The sequence below is a fragment of the Petaurus breviceps genome, unplaced genomic scaffold (genome assembly GCF_028583685.1).
Source record: "Petaurus breviceps papuanus isolate PSGF00001 unplaced genomic scaffold, PetGlider_PUasm1.0 175, whole genome shotgun sequence".
Lineage (NCBI taxonomy): Eukaryota > Metazoa > Chordata > Mammalia > Diprotodontia > Petauridae > Petaurus > Petaurus breviceps.
Genome location: NW_027185764.1, coordinates 50414196 through 50437992, shown reverse-complemented (window position 1 = coordinate 50437992; position 23797 = coordinate 50414196). Strand labels below are relative to the sequence as shown.

The window sequence follows — 23797 nt, the reverse complement described above, 5'->3', positions numbered from 1 at the left end:
GAGTCTTAAGGAAAATCTCCAATACTTTTAAAGGAAAAACTAGCCTAGATTACATGGGGGTGGGGGGCAATGGGAGTGTTTGGAAGACTGGGGGAAGGGGGTTAAAATATTCCTCTACTACAGATATTGTCCTGGCCTAGTAGTGAAAGTTTGAGATTAGAATAAAATGAGGTACTCACTCACAGGCTAACAGCAAAAAAGATTACTTAGCTTTAGCATGGAAAGGATATTTAGTAAGAACACAATACTGAGTCCTATGGATATGACTGGATAGTTTCAATAGCTTTTGAGAAAAAAGTAGCTTAGCCTGTTTGTGGTAGGTCCCTGAGAGAAGACAGTCCAGTCTACATGACAGGATCCTGGGCAATATTGCTTCTACTGATGGGGTACAGGCTCTGGTAAACCCCTTAAACTCTGATTGAATATTCCCACTTGATGAGGCATTTGCCTGAGGCCAAAAGCCTTTCAATATTGCTAGACCCAAATTCCTGTTACTCTTAACCTAGCTTAGCCCTCCACTGTCCAGCTATTTACCATCCTTGATCCTATCAGAATATCTATACCCAAATCTGCTACCTTAACCTAGTTTAGTCCTCCATTGTCTGTCATCTGCAGGTAGCCTTCAGTTATTTCCCACCTTGAGATTGACCTCAGTCCCCTCAAGATCCTCCTTAGACTCTTCTTCAAGACCCTCCTCTAGACCACCCCTAGATCCCTCCCACAATCTTTCTTTATCTAAGATCCATCTTGCCGCCATGAAGGTGCCGAGAATTCAATGTAGTGCAGACTCATTCTGTGCCAGATTGCTCTGGCCTGCTTGTCAATACAAAGCTCACAAATACTTAGGTTCCTTAAGAGTTTACCCAATATGGCAAATCTTTAATAAATTTTGTTTTACTTTGCTTGAGAGAAGGCTTGAGTTGAATTCATTCAGCAGGATCCATCCTGTTGGTATTTTGAGGTACTGAGCACTCCTAGACTCCAAACCTCAACACTACCATGCATACAAATTCCATTTCTGTTCTTCACATTTTAGAGTCAATATGCTTTATGTTCATTAGAAGCTGGTTGTGATGAGGTATGGGCTCTGGGAGCCCCCTTGAGCTCTCCTTGAGTCCTTGAGGTACAGGCTCTGGGAACCTCCCTTGGACTCTTGATTGTCTCATTTGATGAGGCATTTTCATGAGGCAATAAGCCTTACATTGTGGCTGGGCCCAGACCTCTAGCCTAGTTACTAACTGCTAGCTACTAGCCTAGTTACTAGCCTGGCCCTCCATTGTTCATCTACTTCCCACCCTAGAGCCTATCAAAATATCAATACACCCTTGAACTGGCCTAGCCCACCGTTGTCTGTAGCCTCCAGCTACCTCCCACCCTTAATCACTCATTGACCTCATTAACTCCTCCTGAAGACCCTTCCAAACTCCTCCCCTAGACCATCCCTGGATTCCTCCCACAACCTTCTGTATGTAAGAGCCCATCTCACACCATCACTGTAGAATGCCATAGAAAAGTGAGAGCGCCATAGAAGGACCTAGCACAGACTTACTCTGTGTCTAATGAAAGTGAACTTTTAATAAATTTTACTTTTCTTTGGCTGAGAAGACTTGAGTTGAATTCATTCCATAGGACCCAGCGTGTTGGTATTTTGGGATCTCCAGAGCAACCCTAACCCTCTTAGCAGGTAACCTCTTCAGTTATGTTTATTTATTTCATTCATTTAATTATTTCAAGGTTATGACCCCTTAAGTGAAAGAGGATGGGTGGAAGCGGCAGAGCCTCCAATATCCAGAAAAGATTGTGAGGTGAATAACAGAAGAGAAAGGCACCCTATGGAGGCTTAGAATTCTAACTTAAATGGGTTAAGATGTGGTTTTGTCACATCTTCAGGGTGAAACGGACCACACTGTACTTTTATAAAATGGTCAATTTCACTGAGATATTTTTGGGTCTATGTATAAATAAATATAAAGACAGCCCCTCGGGAAGTTCATATTGGAACAGAGTGCTAGGGGGTTGACCACATCTATGCAATTATGTATGGAGAGACATAAATCCTGCCTCCCCACTTGTGTATCCTAAATCAGGCTGCATATTTCGAAGGGGTCTCTGTTACAATGCCCTAGTCAGCGCTGAGCTAGCTGAGCTATCTTGTTCTGAGAATGCTTTTTGGATAGAATCTACATTGTTCTCTGAACTGTTATAAAGCCCCTAAGCCACACCAAAATGACAAAAATACCCTGAAAACCCAGCAAATGCTTTCTACTGTCATCTTTTACTACTAGCTCCATGTCTTGTCTTTGGAGTCATCCATTACTGAAATGAGGTCATGCTGTAGCTGTGCCATAATGTGTCCTCTGAAGGGTACAAACGTTTAATGCAAGCTCTTGTATAGTCTGCTTTGCCACTAGTCAAAGTAAAGTACTTCCTCTAAGGTCTCCAAAGTGCATCAGACTGCCAAATATTAAGTTCCCCAACAGTAAGCTGCAAGCAGTGGACAATCAGATTCTTCATATACGTAAGAGATTTAATTGAATGGTTTACAGAAATTATATTAATAGGGACAACTAGGTAGTGCAGTGAATAGAGAACTGACCCTGGAGTCAGGAGGACCTGAGTTCAAATCCAGCCTCATACACCTAACACTTACTAGCTGTGTGACCTTGGGCAAGCTGCTTAACCCAAATTGCCCTGCCTTTCTCCCTCCAAAAAGAAAAAAAGAAAAGAAAAAGAAATTATATTAATAAAAAAGTGATAACTGAAAAAATGCAGATATGGGAACAGTCTCAGAAATTTATTTTTATAAGAAATATAGAACTCAATCCAATTTTATTCTCTGTCCAGGGAGAAGACATCAGAGGTATTTCCTTTCTTGGTTTCCAGGACCAATGAAGGAAGGCATCTCATTCAAGCCTCAAGAGGGCCCTAGAAACCTGTTAATGAACTCAATGATTAGGAAATTAGGTACATTTCATTACTTGCCTTGTTTCCTTCCAGGTGGTACAATTCTACTTTCTAGTTAATCTCAATGATTGTGGAGAAGACACAATTACTATGAAGAAGTTTTATGTTTCTTTCATATGAAGAATTATGTTTCTAAATATTTTACATGACAAATTAACTTATACAATTTTTATGAGATGGAAGATAAGGAGGTTTAGGGAAGTTAATTAATCTTTCTCCAATAAGAGAACTAAACACTAATTAAACTATTCAATAAAGAAATTACATTCGTTCAGCGGACATTTATTGAACACCAGCTATATACAATACACTAGGTTAGGAACTGTCAAGGATACAAAAAAAGAAGAAGGCATAGTTACTGCTTTCAAGAAGCTCACAGTCTAGGAAGGGTACGAAGAAAGGAAGCAAGCATTTATTTTGTGCTTACTGTGTGCCCCACTCTGTGCTAAGCACTTTACAAATACTACCTTATTTGATTCTCACCATAACCCTATGAGGTACGTACTATTATTATCCCTATTTTACAGTTGAGTAAACTGAGGCAAAGAGATGTTAAGTGACTTGCCCAGGGTCATACAGTCAATCTCTGAGATAAAATTTGAACTTACATCTTCCAGGCCTAGCAAGCACTCTATCCACTAACTGAGACATGGACACAAATAAGTATAGTACAGAATATAATATAAAAGTGCATTAAGAGAGGGACACAGTGTTCAGAGGTTGGTAACTGAGCTGGCCTTTGGAAGATGAAGAGGAATTAGAAAGGCAGAGTTGGGGAGGAGAGAGTGAACATTCTAGGGGCATAGAATAGCATAAAAAACCCATCATTTTTCCTGGGTAAATTTCCACTTGTATAGGCATATAGACAGCACTTATTACTATTGGAAATAGGAATGTTTTAGGTTTTATGGCAAACCCCTCCTTCCCCCCAAAACTTTGACATTTGGTAAATTTAAATCCTCTGGGCTAATAAAATAAAAATGTTAGATGCCAATCCTTAATGATAGAAGGCAATATGGTGCAGTGGGAGGTAGGGGACCTGGATTTGAACCTGAACCTGGTCATCTCCTACAGATGTGAGCTCAGGCAAACCCCTCACCCTCTTGGGGACTCAGTTTCCTCATCTATACAATGAGCAGGTTGGATTAGATGATCTCCAAGGCTCCTTCCAGCTCCAAAATCTAGGAGCCTATGGATCTTTTTTCTTTAATAAATGAACAAAAACATTTACTTCTTTTTTCTGTCTTGCTTTATTGGCTTCTATAAGTTGAAATAGAAATGTAAGCAGCAGCATCCAGATATTGCATTCCTGGATGCAGCTCTTCAGCAAACCAATCAGCATCATAGATAGGAGAGGACAAAGAAGCCGATGAAGAAAGGGTTTACATTTCTTGAAGTTCCACTATCTTGCGATGCAACTTGTTTATGTCTTTCTGGAATTTATATTTCTCTAACTGGATCTTTGTCGTCTGTATTTGTTGGAGGGATTCAAGAGACCCACGAATCGATTGAAATCCTGGTGTGAGAACAGGTATATTTAATTTAAACCATGCCTTGTAACAGTTTCCCTTTTTCCTTTTTTTTTTCTTTTAAATAAAGTCTTCTAGTCAGCCATCCCGCGATCATTGATCATGTTTCATTCAAAGCAGGCTAAATTCCATTAAAGCCTGTCTAAAAAGGTCTGGCAATCCATCTTATTGTATTTCAAGATGTTTTAGGTCAACCGTGCTCCAAGTTGCATCTGACTAGAGTTTGGAAATTTCATGCAATTCTGTTCACCTAACTATTACCAAATGAAACAGCTGAATATTTTAATAAGTCTATTGTAAACATTGCTTTTCCATCTGCCAATATTTGCTGGCCAACAAGAATAGGCAATCTGTACAAATGACATTCAGATAAGGGGTCAATGCAGTGCAAAGAGTATTGGATTTGGAGTCAGAGGAGGCTGGGTTAAAACCCTGGCTCTGCTTCTTACTATTTTGGACAAGTCCCTCTCTGGGCCTTACTTTCCTTAGCAGTAAAAGGAGGGGGCTATTCCATCCAGTTCTAAATCTAGGGTCTTATGAATATTCTCTTGATTCCAGTACAAATTTGAAGGTCTTATATGAGAGAGCTAGATTAAATTTAAAAATGCCTTCTCTTTAAATAACCGTTCTGAGAGAACCTGAGCATAGACCAAGCCCTAGGACTAAGACAACAGTAGGCAGTAGGTAGGATTGGATTCCCTCATTTTAGAACGCCACCTACAAAGGGAAGCACAAAACCAGACAGATTGTTTTACACATGCCTTCTCTGGTATGTAGAAAAATTCATTGCATTCAAGTGAAAGCCTAGGGGTCGAAACAGATAAAAGAGGTGGCATAAAAGAGATGTAATTTAAAGCCAGGGCACTATTCCTGACCTGAAATTAATTACTTTGCTTGGCTTTGGGGGCAGGTGTTCAGGCAACAGTCTCTGGGCCAGAAACACCTAAAGGAAACAATTTTAATAGCAAGACTTTTTTCCTCTCTTAGAAAAAGTGATGCCAATGCCAGACAGCATAGGTGATCTTTACCTCAATGTATTTGTTACAAGGGGTTTCTTTTTCTATTTTTTTTCCCCTCCTAGTAAGGGTGAAGGGAGAGAAAATAAAAGCTCACCAATAACATTTAATTAAAAAAGATAGCAGGTGATAGAATTCATACAAGAATGAGTGAGTGGGAGGTCAGGCAATGGATTGTGTGTAGTTATTATTCTTTTATCTCTTAAAAGAAATAGACCAACTGATAGAGATACTCTTCCTATCACAAGTTAGAGACAGATGGCTGCTGCTCAGCACTGATCTGATGCCCTTCCTTTGCTAAAGTTAGAGGACCCTTTCAAATTAATCCCCTTTGATGTTTTCCCAGCTTGACTCTGATACCATTAACCTTTTAGGTAGAAAAATCTGTCATCTCACTGGACTTACGAGTTCACTTCTTTCCTTTCTCCCTCTTTCCCTTATGTCACTGCCACTTCCCTCTCCCCCTCCCCCAAAAGTTTGTCTGGTGGTCTCATACTGTGAGCAGACTTATTACCTGCAGTTTAATAGGAAAGGGCATTAGATTAAAGGTCCCATTTTCTTGATGCACAAACAAATCAAAGTTTGATGCTCTTTAAGGTCCCCTCCAGCTTTGGAGAATTTAAGGCAACTTTCCAGGGCACAGCCATAGTTAATTCAGAACCCTCATGCCCAGTGGCATGACAGGGCCACAAGTTCATTGATTCTGAGTCAGAGGCCTTAGCCTTTTTGAAAGTATAAGGAAAGAGGAAATAATTTTTCAGAAAGCAGCATAAAATAGGGAGCATTTCTGTGATTGAGGTAGGCAGACCCCAGGAGTCCTGAAAAGGCCTCCAGGGGTGGGGAACCTACGACCCTGAGGCCACATGTGGCCCTCTAGGTCCTCAAGTGCCCAGTCCTTTGATTGAATTCAAACTTCGCAGAACAAATCCCCTTAATAAAAGCATTTCTTCTGTAAAACTTGGACTCAGTCAAAAGGCTGTATCCAACCAAGGACCTAGATGGCCATATGTGGCTCCTAGGTTGCAGGTTCCCTACCTCTGGCTAGGCCCTAGGACCACCCTAATGCCCTTTAAAAGAATTTATGTTTTGTGTTTCATTGTTTAAGTTTGGATTTTTAAGCTTAGTTGCTAATTTTTAAAAAAAAGTTTGATTTTTAGGGAGTTTTTTGTTTGATCTATAAAAATAATTCCCTTAACAATTGAGTAGTCAGCAATGGATAACCTTACACAAATAAAGAAAATGTCTTAATGAACTGTGCTGCCCATGTCTAGGTACCAGTAGAGAGAGATTTTCCATTAATGCGTCAGCAATGCTCACCTGATTGGTACTCATTCTGGATTTTGTTTAGCTCTTCCCATATCTGCCTTTCCACTCGATTCATCCTTTTGTACAACTTGTTTTCTGCAAACTTCATTTTGCTCAGTTCTTTTTCAATTCTCTGCGGGCTTAGTAACTCTTCTGATTTCACTATTAGTTCATGTACTTTTCCTTCCAATTTGTTTTTTGTTTCTTCCTATTAAAAGACACAATAAAAACAAACAAACGAAAAAACTAAACATCCTGCATGAAACTGTATTGAGCATAGACAAATAAACACAGCACTCAGGAGGGCTGCTAGCACAGGTTTACTCTTGATTTGGTCAGATAGGAAAGACACTAAGAAGGGGTTAATAATCTTACTTTATTCTAGTCTAGCTTTCTCAGAAGAGGACTGCTGACAATGGGAGGACAAACTCCTACAGCATTCCCTAAGCACCCTTATCACAGGGGCCGGCGAGAAGGGGGGCAACTGCCCCTGCATCTCGAGGGGTCAGTCGAGGCAGGCACAACTTGTGCATCCCCTCAATCTCCTCAAGCCTCAGTGGGGGCCAGTTGAGGCAAACACAGATTCCCCCCAAGCCTTGATGGGGGCTGATCAACGCAAGCACAGCATATGTGCATTCAACCCTAAGGTTCCCCCTAAGCCTCAGTGGGGGCCAGTTGAGGCACACAGAGCATTTGTGCATTCAACCCTAAGGTTGTAAGGATGTACATCACCCCAATCCCTGTATCTCATTGCGTAGTCATAGTGGATGTTTATATTATTTATCATTATATAATTCTGTGCAAGTGTGGTGGAGATGTTTTGAACCATAGCTGTGGGAACTCATATTTAATAACTGAGAACAAGAGGTCATTATGGCTATGGATCCTGGGAAACTGAACTCTGACAAATAATAATGAAAATTCACTTTATACACACTAAAATACACCTTACCTACACTAAAATCCACTTTACTTACAGATACCATGCAAAATTTGTTTACTGTAGTCAGTTTTTACCTGTGAGCATTAATTATAACCAAACATTTTAAGTTCGCAAGGTACTTTATAAATATCTCATTTGAACCTCACAGCAACCTGGGAGGTAGGCAATATGAGGATAACTCATTTCTCTTGTGTGTATGTGTATATATGTGTGTATTCTCGTGTGTATGTGTGTATATATGTGTGTGTATGTATGTACGCACGTGTGTGTGTGTGTGTGTTTACTATCTGCACTGAAAAAAAGAGTTAAGGTACAATTGCTCTTCCCAAAGTGCACCTGGGCTTTGGAGGCTGAATGAACCAAACTTTTTCTCAAAGTTGTTGAAAACTTTACTCCTGTAGAGCACTTTTGCTATTGCCTTCTGTGTCTGTAGGTTTAGCTAAATCACAGGCAGGTAATTAGTGTCTCAGCCATTTCTGCACCTAGCTGTAAAGGATGTCCAGAGCCAGTTCAGATATTTCAAAGTACATCCTGATGGGAAAAGAAAGTACTCAGTCTCTTCTTCCTCTGTAATTTGTTGGAAGGAAACAGAAGCAGCATTGTGTTCAGAAATAATATTAACAGAAATAATAATAATAGCAGCTAGCATTTATGTCGTGCTTACTACATGTTAAGTATTTATATTGATTATCTCACTTAATCTTCACAACAACCCTGGGAGGTAGGTACTATTACTATCACCATTTTACAGATGAGTAAACAGAGGCAAACAGAGGTTAAGTGACTTGTCTGGGATTACAAAGCTAATAAATATCTGAGGCTGAATTTGAACTCAGATCTTCCTGACTCCAGACCTGGTACACAGACCAGCTGCCCTATAAAGAACAATCGCAAGACTTCAGTTCAAATTCTGGTTCTGCTGGTTGCTAACTGTGTAACCCTGAGTAGGTCATTTCACCTTTGGGCCTCAATTTCTCATTTGTAAAATGAGAACAGACAAAGCTGACCTATAAGGGTCCTTTCCAACTCTAAATCCTGTCACCCAAGTAAGACTTGGGGGCCTTACTAAATAAAATAGCAAATGTTTTGTAGCAGCTATAGAGGAAAGTTGAGAACAGTTAGTGAGTCCTGAATTCTTGCCCAGTAATGCCATAGAATCTCTATGTTAGGATGATACTACAAAAAAGAAAAAAAAAATAGAAACAGCTTCACTTAGGTAAAGTTTGAGACAATCTTTTGACTTAATATCGAGGTTGAAACTATTATTAATATTGAGATTAATGACCCTTTAGGATCTCATGAACTCTAGTCTATTAAGTTTTTCATTGTCACTACCATTTAAAAATTTCAGTGCTATGGACAAAAACTGCAGACAAAGTAGGTGCCCAATGATTGGAGAAAGGCTGAAAAAATTCATAGTCTATGTATTGAACTGTAAGAAATGATGAATTAGTACAGTGGTAAAATGACTCCGATATGTCTAACGGTAGTTTAATGTAACTAATATAAGGTAGCTGAACTCAAATTCATTTTGATGACTAATCTTGGCCCTGAAAAACAGATGATGAAACAGGTTTCCTTCATCTTAGTAGAAAGGTATGTAATGTTGCATATAATGTTAGTCATGGTCATTTTGTTGGTAGGTTTTGCCTAAATATTTTTTAGAATTCTTTCTTAGAAGAGAGGGGCTTGTGGGAAGAAGAAAAATGCTTGTAATGTAAAAATCAAAAAGTATTAAATCAAACTTAACAGAAAGCAAATAAAAATTCAGTGTTGAACATCAAGCACAGGACAAACATTTGGACCAGTCCAGGTCAGTATTATTTTCGTTTTTTTCTTTTCTTGCTTTTTGGAGGGGGAAAGGGTAGGGCAATTGGGGTTAAGTGACTTGCCCAAGGTCACATGGCTAGTTTTTGTGTTAAGTGTCTGAGGTCAGATTTGAACTCAGGTCTTTCTGACTCCAGGGCTGGTGCTCTATTCACTTCACCACCCAGCCCCTCCTCAGTATTATTTTCTTTTGTGATATCTAAATCCCTGTTCTAGTTTCTTAGCTTAAGTAACATCACCCAATCATTGAGGCCTCTCAAAATTAAAGTGACCATATACGGTAGAGAATTCCCAAAGAACAAAGGGCTTGTTTTTTTTTTTTAATTGAAAGGAATATCAAAATAAATCTTTTTCAAAGTACTTTTTTATTTAGATGAGTTTACCTTTAACCTTTCTAGCTTATCAAAGCTCACATTTTGGGGCCTGGGAGTTAATTCGAATAATGCTTTCATCAGCACCAGTACCAAGAGGAGAATTTCTCACAACCAGAAAAGCTTCAGATTCTGTGAAATGATCTACAGTTGAGAACTAAATTGTATCCCACTAAAATAATTTCAGGAGTGGATGGAAAGTTTCCTTTTTGGAGGGGGAGAAGGGGAGAGCTGTGGAAATAGAGAATTATTAGCCCCTTTCCTAGGAGCAATAGTTAGCTTGGTATTTTGAAGGAAAAGGAGATATCAGAGATGCATATGCCCTTCGACTAACATTCTAGATCAGTGAAGTATGCTTTGTGATACTTTTTGTATAATCTGCTGGTGGATTTTGGAGCACAGATGTTTAAATATCTCTAATCTCCATGAGATTCTAGCTTTTTCTGGTCTAACCCCCATCTTTTTCAAGGGAGGAAGACTGCTGCAGGTAGCTGGGTAGGGACAATTTACAGGAAATAAAAGTGAATGCTCTCCTGGAGAAAAAAGACAAGATCTGAATAGGAAATAGAACTGTGATGTTTAGTCAGAGTTCGCAGGGTCAACAAATCTGAAGGGCTGGGCAGGAGGTCAGAAATGTTCAAGACTGGGGTCAGATAAGCATGAAGAAATTCTGGGAAAGCCTTAACTAGGAAGTAAGGGCTTACAGTTGGTCTTACAAAATTTTGATATACCTGAGACAGAATTCTTTTGGGTATCATTGTGTCTCAGTCTTTTTAAATCAATCAATGAACAAACATTTATTAAATGCTTATTATGTGTAAGGCAATGTACTAGGCATTGGAGATGCAAAGACGAAAATGCAAAATCCCCTGCCCTCAAGGAGCTCATATGGACAGCAGATAACTTTGAGTACATATAAGAGTCAATTCAAAATACATATTTTGTACACATATTGGGGGACTTGAAGCTGGGAGGATCAGAAAAAGACTCAACTGGTAGGCAGTGAATGAGCTTTTTTCTGATTTCCCCAAGGGGGCCATCTCCAGTCCTGATCTGTATCTGGCCACTGGACCCAGATGACTTAGAAGGAGAAAGTGAGGCTGGTGACTTTGCACAGCCTTCCTCACTTAAATCCAATTCACTTGCAAGTCATGGCATCACCTTCCTAATGTCACAGTCCTCTTCAATAACTAAGGACAAAAAACAATAATAATTTCCCCATACTCCAGTCTAGTTTTCCCCTCTCAACCCCTTCTATTTTCTTGCTCCCTTTCTAATCCAGACACAATGTGGAATGTGATACCAGCCAGCAAACATTCACATCTCAGCATATTTTTGTCCATTTATTCCAATGCGAGGTCTCTAGACAGTTTTGTAGTTCCTTACTACACTACAACAAGTCGTTTTCTTTCTTTGAAAAGTGAGTGTTGTCTAGGGACAAGACTACAGACCTAACGTTTTATTAAAGAAATTATTCAGGTTTCTGGACTGCAAGTATAATGTGAGGTCTGGCCGATGAGGGCGCTGTTTTCAGTGGCAGAGGACAGTCAGTTGCCAAGCCACACAGGGAGTTTGGGGCATTTGTTTCTGGTGTACATTGGACAGGCCCTGCTCCCCAGTTCCTGGCACCAGATGGTAGTCTATGATTGTTTCCTGTTTGTTTAATGAATGGTGAAGAAAAGTCTTTTGATTGATTGCTAAGCCAGAGCTGAGTATGCAGTATGGTCAGACTAAGCTCTTTCCTGGTAGAGGTCATGTGGGCCCTTGACTATACGATGACTAGTGATCACGCCGCATTCTTTTTTTTTTCTTTGGTGTTGTTTTATTGTTATTGAGTTTTTCTTAGTCTCTCTGTGATACCACCTAGGGTTTTCTTGGCGAAGATACTGGAATTGCCATTTCTTTCTCCAGCTCATTTAACAAATAAGTAAACTGAGACAAACAGGGTTAAGTGACACAATACTGCTTACCATTTTCTCCTTTATGGTGTTGAGAAAGTGGTTTATATGCAAGAGCTGTTCTTTTTCAGATCTCATAAGCTGATTTTCTGTCCACTTTTGTTGGTTCTGAACTTGTTCACGGAACTCATTTTTAAGTGCATTTAATCTAAAGATAAGAAAGGTATTGGTTTTTTTTTTTTGGTTAATGACACTAAAAAACAGGAAGTTAACAGAACTTAAGTTTTACTTTGTTGATAAAACCTGTCGTCATTTCAGCTTAAAGAACCTGCTTATGTATAATTTTTTTTTCTTTTTGGAGAGGGAAAGGTAGGGCAACTGGGGTTAAGTGATTTGCCCAAGATCACATGGCTAGTTTTGTGTTAAGTGTCTGAGGCTGGATTTGAACTCAGGTCCTCCTGATTCCAGGGCCAGTAGCTCCCCTTAAGTATAGTTTTTAAATGACAGTATTTGAGAAGAACATTTTACTTACTACAGTGGGGAGTTACAAAGGAAGAGATGAACTTGTCCTGTCTTCAAGTTGCTTATAGTTTAGTGGTTAGGCAATTTTCTCCCCTCAAGCTGTATCTTCCCCTTAACTCAACATATATATATATATAAATTTTTTTTTTAAAAGCAATCGGGGTTAAATAATTTGCTCAAGGTTACATGGCCAGTTATTTCTGAGTGTGGTGCTAAGTATCTGAGCCCGGATTTGATCTGCAGGTCATCCCTACACTGGAGCTGGTGCTCTTACTCGCTGAGCCACCTGGCCACCCCTAAGCAATTGGGGTTAAGTAACTTGCTCAAGGTTACACGGCCAGGTGTTTCTAGGTGGGTGCTAAGTGTCTGAGCCTGGATTCGATCCCCAGGTCATCCCGACACTGGAGCCGGTGCTCTTACTTGCTGTGCTACCTGGCCACCCCTAACTCAACAAATATTAATAATAGCTGATTATTATGGAAGTAAAGAGCTATAAGTAAGTTATAATAGAAATAAACAAAAATAGCTGCTGTTTATATTGGAATTGAAGGTTTGCAAACAGCTTTACATATGTTGTCTCATTTGATCCTTATAGCAACTTGAGCAGGTATGTAGTATTATCTTTATTTTATACATAAGGAAGCTGAGGCATAGGCAGAGTGTCAATATAGCATCAGAAATTGATGAAAAACATTATCAGATAGTTGTGAAGTATAAAAAGATAGTAAAGACTATTTTAAAGTAACTGGAGTAACTAGAATCACATAAGATTAAATTGGAAAGGCACCATGGGAAAGATGATAGGCTTGGGTGAGATTTTGAAGAGATAAAAATGTTACAACTTAGTAGGGAGAACCAGGATATCAAGCTAAAATGGGAAAATGGTACAAGGAATGGCTCAAAGATCGGAGGAGGCAGGGAAAAAGAAGGATACTGAATCATCTCTGGGGGTTGCCAAGAAGGATTTCTTGAACTGATCTATCAACAACAACGAGCTAACAACAAATAACTCTTAAAATTCTATTTAAATTATATCTTATTTTATTTAGGAAAAGTGCTATTTTATTGGTAGGCAAATCACATCATGTTTTGTTACTGAAAATATCCTTACTATATTTTAGAAAGCACAAGGGTAGTTCTCAAAAGAATATGCCAAAGCAATAGTATAAAATCTAAATTATGTGGAGTACAAAGGTCAAATTGTGAACCTCAACTTTATAGAAATTGTTGTTTTGAATTATTTAGGATGTTCTCAGAATATTTAGAAAATACATTTTTGCTGTTATTATTAATAATATTTATAATAGCTACTTCTTTAGGGTTTCAAGGTTTGTACAGTGCTTTACTTAAGTTATTTCATTTGATTCTTTTAGCTGACTTTACAGATAAGGAAACTTAGGCTCAGAGACAATTATGTGTCATGTCCATGGTCACAAAACTAGCATTTGCTGGAGGTGGGAATTCAACCTCCTGCATCTCTTTACTCTGAGGGAAGCACTCCTTCCACCATGTATTTGGTGAGGAATCGTGACTCTGGAGGCAGAGTTTCTCATTGAAACGATGCCTTTAACATTGTAAAGCCAAGCACAAGCAGCTTTCTAGAGGATTGCTGCTGTGAACAGCTAAGCAAAACATTCACAGAAACCAAAGTACAGCATTCATAATATTATAACATAACAAGTTATCACTAAAGTGGCCACATAGTTTTAAACAAAAGATGTCATTCAGAAAGTCCTTAACTCAAGGAGCAAGCCTCCTTAAGGGACACAAAGTAGAAAGGTCAAAGTTCTCCATCCCTAGGTTACAGTAAATCATGAATGATCTTCTCAGTCAGCACTAAGTACCCAAGAAGAGGTCTTTTCATCTTGACTTGAGGCTGACTATCAGATTCCATGGTTCCTCTTCCATGGTCCCAGCTCCTGCCTGAATCTATCCAACTGTCACCTGGATTCAAAAGTAGGCAGCTCTCAGCAACTCATCCATCTCCTTGTCCAGCTCCTCATCCAGTTCCTCATCCAGTTCCTCGTCCATATTGAAGCTCATGGTGTCCAGTCCACCTCAAGTCCTTCACAGTTTCTGTTTCTGGGAAGACAAAGCTTAACAGGGACAAAACAACATTCACGCATATTGCCATCACTATCATCAATTCACTATCTGCCTGTGAAATCAACACAGAACCACACACAAGGTGTGAGAACTCAACACAAATCATCAGTACAGTCCCAGGACCTCCAAATCCCTCCTCCAGGACTTCTGCAAACAGACAACAAGAAAATCCTCTTTCAGGGCTTCCAGTAAGGTCCCAGGGCTTCTGTACAAAGTATCACAAATAAAAATCAACACAAACAGAACAGAACAGACAGAGTGCCTGGCCACCACAAAGTTCCGCTTCTCAATTCTTCCACTACAAGTGCTCTCTTCTCAGTTCTGCTCTCTCCCAGCTTGGGTTTCTCCTTATATATGGTCATTAGCTCCTCTCTGTTCTGCCCCTTCCTGTTGCATCAGCAACAGGGGTTCACAAGTTCTGTTTCTTAACAAAGACTTGATACAATCATGGGCAAGACTCAAAAGAAACTTGAACTGAAACAAGGTGATAAATAATTAAATAGTTGAAACAAGGCGTTAAGTACTTCTTTGCTTGAAATTACAAACATTTACTACTTTGACCTTAGGTAAATGTGCTCTCCACAATAGAGTTTAAATGCTTGGCAGTTTAGTTCCAGAAAGGATCTCAGTGTCTGGTACTTAATCCTGCCAGGTGATCTTCAGAATCTTCTTAAGACATTTCAAATGGAAGCAATTCAGTTTCCCGGCATGGTGTTGGTAGACTGTGCAGCTTTCACAGGCATGCAACAATGAGGTCAGCACAACAGCTCTTCCCTGAGTTTGGTGCTCAGTCTAATATGCTGCCTATAAACATGTTCAGATCACCCCATCTCTTAAAAACACACACACACAACTAAAAAACACATAGCTATGGTATTATCTTTCTCCTCCCTTTCATATCCAGACTCCCAGAAGGTGCTATTTACAATCACTGCATCCACTTTTTCTCACTCCTCACTCACTTTCCAATCCTTTGTAATTTAGCTTTTGACTCATTTCTTGGTCTGAAACTGCTTTCTCCAAGGATAAGAATGTTTCTGTACTGCTAAATCTGATGGCCATTCCTCAGGCTTCATCCTTCTTGATTTCTTGGCAGTTTTCAGGGTTATTGGTCTTTCCCTCTTTTCATAGTCTCGTCTCTCTTCATTTCCTGGAAGTGCTCTCTCTTGGACCTCTTCCTGCTTGTCTAACTCTTTCTCTGTCTCCCTTGTGGATAATCATTTGCCTCCTGCCTCCCAAAAGAGAATCTCTATATCCTTTTGGTGATACCACCATGTGATAGCAATGGAATTTGAAGATTCCCTTGTATTGGCAAGTAAACAGGTACTTAGCACTTAGTTTCAAGTTAATTTTATCAAGTTAAGGAACAGAAGGTATGAAACCCTGTTGCTGACATTACAGGAAGGGGTGGAACAGGGAGGAGCTAATACCTTATATAAGGAAAAGCACAAGCTAGAGAGTCAGAACTTCTTGGAGCAAGCCTCATGGAGGCTGAGGAGGGGAGGCCCAGGCTGGAGAAAGTGATTTTGATTTTGAGAATGGAGCTTATGGTGGTGGATCTTCTTCTGAGAGTGAGCTGAAACTTCTGCTGAGAGCTTCCAAGAACCAGCTGGAGCTACTGAGGACTTCTGAGGGCCAGATGGAGCTGCCAGAGGAAGCATGACTATGGTGTTGGTACTTTGTCTGTTTTGGGTCTATGTTGATTTCACAGGCAGAAAGTGAATTGATATGATAGTGCCAACCATGTGTGTGAATATTGTTGTAATTCTGCTAAACTTGATGTGTGTAGATATTGTGGCTCTGTTAATTTTTCTCTTCCCAGGAACAGAAACTGTGAAGGACTTGAGGTGGACTGGACACTGTGAGCTTCAGTATGTAATGGGAACTGGACAAGGAACTGGGAGCTGCCTGCCTTTGAATACAGGTGACAGTTTGGTGGATTCAAGTAGGACCTGGGACCATGGAAGAGGAACCATGGAAGCTGAGAGCCTGCTTGAGTCAAGATAAAAAGACCTCTCCTTGGGTATTTAATGATGACTGATGAAATTGCAACTTAATTGTGAATTAGGGGTGAATGGCCTTTGTACTTTCCACTACCCCTTAGGAGGGTACTGAGTAGTAACTGATGATATTGTAACTTACTTGTGACCTAGGGGTGGATGACCTTTGTATTTTCCACTACCCCTTAAGAGTGTACTTAGTAGTGATTGATATAATGTAACTTAATTGTGACCTAGGGGTAGATGGCCTTTGTACTTTGTGATTGACTAAATGAATGTACTTTGTGTAAGAAGGAAGACTTTCTGATTGAAGAGGTTAAGAAGGTGTAGCTTAGGTGTGGGCTTTGTGATTGACTGAATGAAGGAACCTTGTTTAAAAGAGAACTTTAACCTTTGTACTTTATGATTGAATTAAGGATTTACTAAATGAAGGACTTACTAAATGAATGCCATACTTTGTGGCCACTCTAGTGATAAGTTGTGAAGCCATAACATTGTAAATGCTATATTTTAATTTCTGTGAAATGTTTTGCTCTGATTTGTTACTGAATAAATAAAGAATGCACTATGCTGTGTAATCAGAACCTTGAAAGCTGTTCACAGTAGCAGTCTTTTGGAAATCTGCTCGTGCTTGGCTTTACACGCCAGTTCCCATGGGTTCAATTACCATCTTTATGCAGATGACTCCTAAATATAAATTTGGGCTTGTTTAGTCATTTTTCAGTCATCTCCAATTCTTCATGACGCCTATTGTGGTTTTGTTGGCAAAGATACTGAAATGGTTTACCATTTCCTTCTCCAGCTCATTTTACAAAAGAGAAAACTGAGGCAAACAGGGTTACGTGACTTGCCCAGGACCACACAGCAAGTAGGTGGCTGAGGTCACATTTGAACTCAAATCTTCCTGACTCCAGGCCTGGTGCTCCATCCACTGTGCCACCTAGCTATCCCCTAAATAGAAATATCCAGCCCTAATATCTTAGCCAGAATACTAGTTGAACTGCCTGTTGGATCTTACCACCTAGATGTATCAGAGACATCTCAAATCCTATGTATTCAAAACAGAACTGATTGTCTTCTCTCATCTTCCCTTTATCTTAACTTCCCCATATCTTAACTTACCTATGTCTTTTGGGGGGGGGTGTTACACAATCCTTATGGTTATGCAGGCTTACAGGGTTCTCTTCCTCATCTTCCCTACAATATCCAATCTGTTTCCAAGTCTTTACTCCCTCCTCACTTTGGCCTCTTAGAATCCTTAACTTACTTCAAGAATCAGTTCAGGTTTCAGCCTAAAGCTTTTTCTGAGCCCCCAGGTTTTACTTTTTTAGGTAGGTGGTATAGTGGGTAGAGCCCTGGGGCTGGAGTCAGAAAGACCTAAGTTCAAATCCATCCTTAGAGACTTCCTAACGGTGTGACCCTGGGCAAGTCACTTAACCCTGGTTGCCCCAGTTTTCCTAACCATAAAATGGGGGTAATGATAGTATAGGGTTGTTGTGAGGACAAAATGAGATATTTGTAAAGTACCTTGCCTGGCACATAGTAGGTGCTGTATAAATGCTTATTTTCTTCCCCCTCAAAATATCTTGCATTTATTTAGCTGTTTATATTTGTTATTCCTCAATAGAATGTAATGTCTTTGGGCAGAACAAGGAGAAATCAAACCATTATTTTTTGATATACTTCAGTTCTTGTTTATTTGGTGTCTAACATGATGCCTTTCACATGTCAGCCACTAAATGTCTCTTGAATTGAAGCATAGTGACTATGTGGCCCCCATTCTACCCACTCCAGCATGTTTATTCAGGTGAAATCAGGTAAAAAATAAAACATCAAGGGCACTCTTGTATCAGAAATAAGTACAACATGAATGCTAAAAAGTATCTGTGGAAGGTGGAGAAAGAGAAGTTTTAACTAATTAGAAGTTTTAATTTGCTTTGGTAATAATGGTAGGCTTTCTATATTGATTACATGCCTATATTTTTTTTTATCATTTTTAGGACTAGCTAAATTTTTCTCCCTCTCTGGATGCTGGTCTTTTTTTTTTTTTTTTAAAGCAATTGGGGTTAAGTAACTTGCTCAAGGTTACACAGCCAGTTATTTCTGGGTGTGGTGCTGAGTATCTGAGCCCAGATTTGATCCAGGTCATTCCGATACTGGATCCGGTGCTCTTACTTGCTGAGCCACCTGGCTGCCCCTAAGCAATTGGGGTTAAGTAACTTGCTCAAAGTTACACGGCCAGGTGTTTCTGGGTGGGTGCTAAGTGTCTGAGCCTGGGATTCGATCTCCAGGTCATCCCGACACTGGAGCCGGTGCTCTTACTTGCTGTGCTATCTGGCTGACCCGCTGCTGGTCTTCTTAAGACACTGTGCAGCACTTGTGGGGAGGGATGGGAGGCAGAAAGGGAGGGAGGCCAAAGTGCCTGGAAAAATAACACTCCAGCATGGGGCTGGTTATGGCTATGGGACTCCACTGGGAGATTATAACTACCAGTGTGTGTTTGTGAGCATCTAGAAAAGGAAAGTAGTGAGGCCATTCAGAGTCAGTTTGACTTTATCAATAGCAAGTAATGAACCCATATTTACAGCAGCCATTTTTATAGTAACAAAGAACTGGAAACAAAAAGAGGTGCCTATCATTCAGAGGACTGAAAAATGCTATTTTATTGGTAGGCAAATCACATCTTGTTTTGTTACTGAAAATATTCTTAGTATATTTTACAAAGTGGTTCTCAAAAGAATATGCCAAAGTAATAGCATAAAAGCTAAATTATGTATTGTAGTTTATAATTATAATGGAACATTATTGAACCATAAGAAATGATATGACAGAATCAGAAAAATATAAGAAGAAATGCATGAACTGATGCAGGGTGAAATGAGCAGAATCAAGAGAACAGTTTATGCAATGATAACAACTATAAAATAAAGTAAAACCATTTTAAAAGACTTCAGAATTCTGGTTAGAGCAGTATACAATAATGACTTCAAAAAACTGATAGATGAAATCTATCTTCCCCTCTTCACAGAGAGGTAATGAGGTAGATATGCATAATGAGATATATATTTTCAGACAAAGCCCATGTGTTGATTTGTTTCTACTAGAATATACATTTTTTTTTTGCTTTTTGGAGGGAAATTGGGGTTAAGTGACTTGCCCAAAGTCACACAGCTAGTAATTGTGTCAAGTGTCTGAGGTCAGATTTGAACTCTGGTCCTCCTGACTCCAGGGCCGGTGCTGTATTCACTGAGCCACCTAGTCACTCTGAATATGCATATTTATTAGCAATGTGGTCTTCTACTGGGGGTGTGGGTGGTAGCTAAATGGGCAGTTGATAGATGAAAGAGAGCATCAATAAAACATATTAAAAAGGTACAGGAGAAAAAAAGTGCAGAAGAAGTCATAAATAAATGAAGCAGTTTAGTAACTATTTTGTTAAATTTAATATATGTAGATAAATCAGAAGTTCATAGTTTCTTATATTCTCTTCCTTTTTCATAAATATTGAAATATTTGTTAAATTCCCAATAAAAATTTAATTGTATAAAAAAAGAACATATCATGTTGGACCAACTTTTATTTCTTTTTTTTTTAGATAAGGCATGTTAATGAGATCAGAAGAATACCATACATACTAGATTCCATTCTAAACATTGTATGAAGTGTCTCAAATTTGCACGTAAGATGGAGAGGTGGAGGCTAGAGGTGATAAATGGATTCAGGAGTAGATGAAGGACTGGATCCCTGAAGTATAATTAATTTTATTCAATGTCAACTTGCAAAATGTGGTGGACTTCACCGAGGAGCTGTCCTTGGTAGCATGTTCTCTATTTTATTTAATGACTTGGACAAAGACATGGAAGGCCTATTTGTCAGACACAAAGCTGAATGGAGTAGCCAACCCACTGAGATCCAAAAAGACTTCAATAGTACAGAAGTAATTAGAACTGTAAATGCCCTCCATGTTAGGATAAGCCTTATCTTTGGTTCCACTCTCTGCCCAGGTATTTGGTAAATCTCAGTTTAAGGATTTTAAAAATATAAATTCATGTTTTGATAGTTTTTAAAAAATCTTGTTCAGCAACATTATCTCCAGAGCTGAATCTATGCCTTTGCTCAATGACTGAGTTGTTTTCTTGATAAATCACTGCCAACTAAATAGCCTCAGCAGGAAAAGGCTCTCTGGGGAGTGAAAGGCAGATGCTGCCTAGGCCAAGTCCCTCTTAAAGATGGATGCATCTCATCCTGACCAAGATTTTTGCTTTAAAAGCATCCTATTGGAAAACTCAGTACATTACTTTGCTGTATCTATGATTAAGGCCATTTTGTAAGGGCTGCAAACACAATTTATGACAGGAAGTCCAATGGGAAGGTTTTAACTGATAAAGCCTGTGTTTTTTGGTCAAGTCTTGTGTTTAGTGCCAAAGTTTCATCTCACTAGAGAATGTACAGATTATGTGGTTTTAGAAAGCCAACATATAGCACAATGCTCACTAGAACTTTAAATCTTCCTCTTTTAAAAAAAAATACTGCTTGGAAAAAAAAACTAAAAAATTAAACTAGTAACTTATATCATTACAATAATTTAGAGAGAAAACTATGTAATAGTCTGAGAAGTTCCTTTCTTCTTTTAAAATAAAATATATTACAAGTTGGCAGTCACTGGAGTGAGCTGTTTCAGTTCCTGCCAGGTTATGTTATATGGCAAATTCATTGTTTGTTGCACTTGCTGTTAAGATTCTTAAAGTGCTTTGATCTCTATGTTCTTGTTCATATAGGAGGAAGTCACCATTAAAAAATGTTTTTCTTTATTTCCTTACAAATGAAATCAAGGTTGTTTAATAGGGAATCAAACTGGAAAGAGCACTAAATCCAGCATGAGAAGACCTAAATTTGAATTCTGGATCTGTCACTTATTGTCTGTGTGATGCTAAGTAAATCATGTTTGTTTATATGTAAGGAAAACTGTGAGGAGTTATATAATGGATTGGACTTAATGATCTCTGAGATTTCTTTAAGCTGAAAGTCCTTTCTGTGTCCCCATCTCATCTCCTTTCACACCAAAACTACTCCCATGTGCTTCCTACTTTACCTCTTCTAATGTTCCAGTCCAGGGGTGGTAATCTTCAACCAAGTCCGCTTGTGGCTTTCTAGGTCCTTGGGTGTGGCCTTCTGACTGAGTCCAAGTTTTACAGAACAAATCCTTTTATTAAGGGGATTTGTACTGTGAAGTCTGGGTTCAGTCAAGGGGCTGCACTTGAAGACCAAAGAGCCACATATGGCCTTGAGGCCACAGGTTCCCCACCCCTGTAATCTAGTCAAATATATTTTGTTACCCTTTTACTTTTACTCAAGTCATTCTTTATGATTAGAACATAGCCTGTCTGTCTCTCCCCCCTTACTGCCCCCCCCCCTGCCTTTTCCCACTTGTTGAAAGCCTTTCTGTCCTTCAGAGCCTAACTCAGATGCTAATTCTTCCATTAAGTATCCTCTGATCCTCACATTTGAAAGAGTTACTTCCTCTTTTAAACCCTCAGAGCACTATGGAACTATCATTCAATAATTTGCATTATAGTTATATGTTTCTGTATGCCATATTTCTTGCATTAGATCTTTTTTTTCTCTATGAGAGTAGGGACTTTTATTCATTTTCATATCCCCCATGGTGACTAACACAATATTTTACTTAATGTTTGAATTAAGATTGAAAAACATTTCTCTGAACAGTCTTCAAATGAGGCACTAATAAAGTATGAACTCTAACCTGGCATTCAAGGTCTTCCTTGAATTTTGGTTCTTGCCTTATTTCACACTGTTCATACCTGGGCATTCTGTATTCTGACTAGATTGGATTATTTCATCAGTATTCTCTGAATATATTTTGCATTTTCCCACCTTTATGCTTATCCTCACTCTGTTCCCAAGACCTGTGTAACTCCTGTTCAAAGCCCATTGGTATGAAACTCTTTCCTTATTGGTAAAGATGAATTTCCTACCTTATGTGAGGGTGGGGGCAGAGTTGGTGAGAGTGCCTCAGTTCTTGGGCAGTCCCCCTCAGGGAGTGAGTTTCCTTAGAATCTCCTTTGAGTGTCAAGATGCTTTAGGGTGTTCCTAACTTCCCACTTTGAAAGAAAAGATGGAAGAAGCCAACCCTACTTCAGGTGCTGAAGGAAAAGATTCTAGGAATTCATGAGAGAAGCAGGCAGTCTCTATCATGTCCTAATTTCTACTCTAGAGACTTCAGAAAGTTTCCCTGGATCTTTAGTGAGATCTAGGATGCTGAGTCAGGTTGAGCTTAGTTATCTTGTTCCCAAGGGGAGAGTTCCTTCACTATGTATTATCTGGTATATATTCTCCTAAGTATACCTTCTCTGATTTCTGTTTTGTTATGATTTAGATAAATGAACTTCTTTGATATTTGTTATGTGTATTCATTGTGTAACTGGTATTAATGAGGAAGGAATCAAGTCTTGACTGTAGAGCTTGTGGTCCCTCCTTTCTCCTCCAAGTGACAAAGTGATAAAAAATTAGCCTGAATTCAACCTTAGATGAACAAATAGATATACTTCTAGGCTGGTAGCCCCTCTTTCTGAGGAAAGCAGAGTGGCAGAATGTCAGGTCCCAACCTCCTGCTTCCCCTCCTGGTAGGAATGAAAGCCCTCCCTTGGATAAAGGTGGGGAGAGAAGAGGCTAGAGATGTCTATTCTGCTACCCTTAGAGCCTCACATGTGGGTCTTACTCTCCCATGTTATTGGCACTTGTGATGCCTTTTATAGCATCCTTCTTTCTCAACCTACATTTTTGTCACATAAGACCTGGTAGGATGAGACTCATGACTAGAATATGGTTTTGGAAGGTTATAACACATTCAAAAGAAATAGGATGGGTAAAGTGAAGTATTATCTGTTAAGGAGAGATATACTCATGATGAAATACAGGAATATGGTGGGGTAAATGATGTTTGGGTATTTGGGTGAAGATCAATAGAAGCAGAACAGAAGAGCTATTTCAGTGGAGTACATTGTAGATAGGATATACTGGTAAATGTTTAATAATTGGCTTTCCAAAAACTTGTATGACATAATTTTTAAGATTAATCTGTATTGTTAATATTTTCTCCATCACTTTCTCAAGTCTAGACAATCAACAAAATAATAAATCAAGCTCTGATTTGTAAGATTGGCTTGGGGTGTGGGATGGGAAGAAGAGAGAGAATAAGCATTTAAATAGTGCCAACTTTGTGCTAGGCACTGTGCTAAGCAACGAATACTCTCATGTGAAACTAGGTGGAGAATTACTATTGGGATTCCCTGCTC

General features: G+C 39.2%; 1 protein-coding gene across 1 annotated transcript in view; it reads right to left on the bottom strand.

The window, feature by feature from the left end:
• Positions 1–4344: 4344 nt before the first annotated feature.
• FAM81B (family with sequence similarity 81 member B) overlaps positions 4345–23797 on the bottom strand; it is a 94441-nt gene continuing 74988 nt past the window's right edge. Inside the window, 3 exon segments of the mRNA XM_069085443.1 lie at positions 4345–4480; positions 6827–7022; positions 11926–12061. Of these exon segments, the coding sequence (XP_068941544.1) occupies positions 4347–4480; positions 6827–7022; positions 11926–12061 (466 nt within the window). The 3' untranslated portion in view covers positions 4345–4346.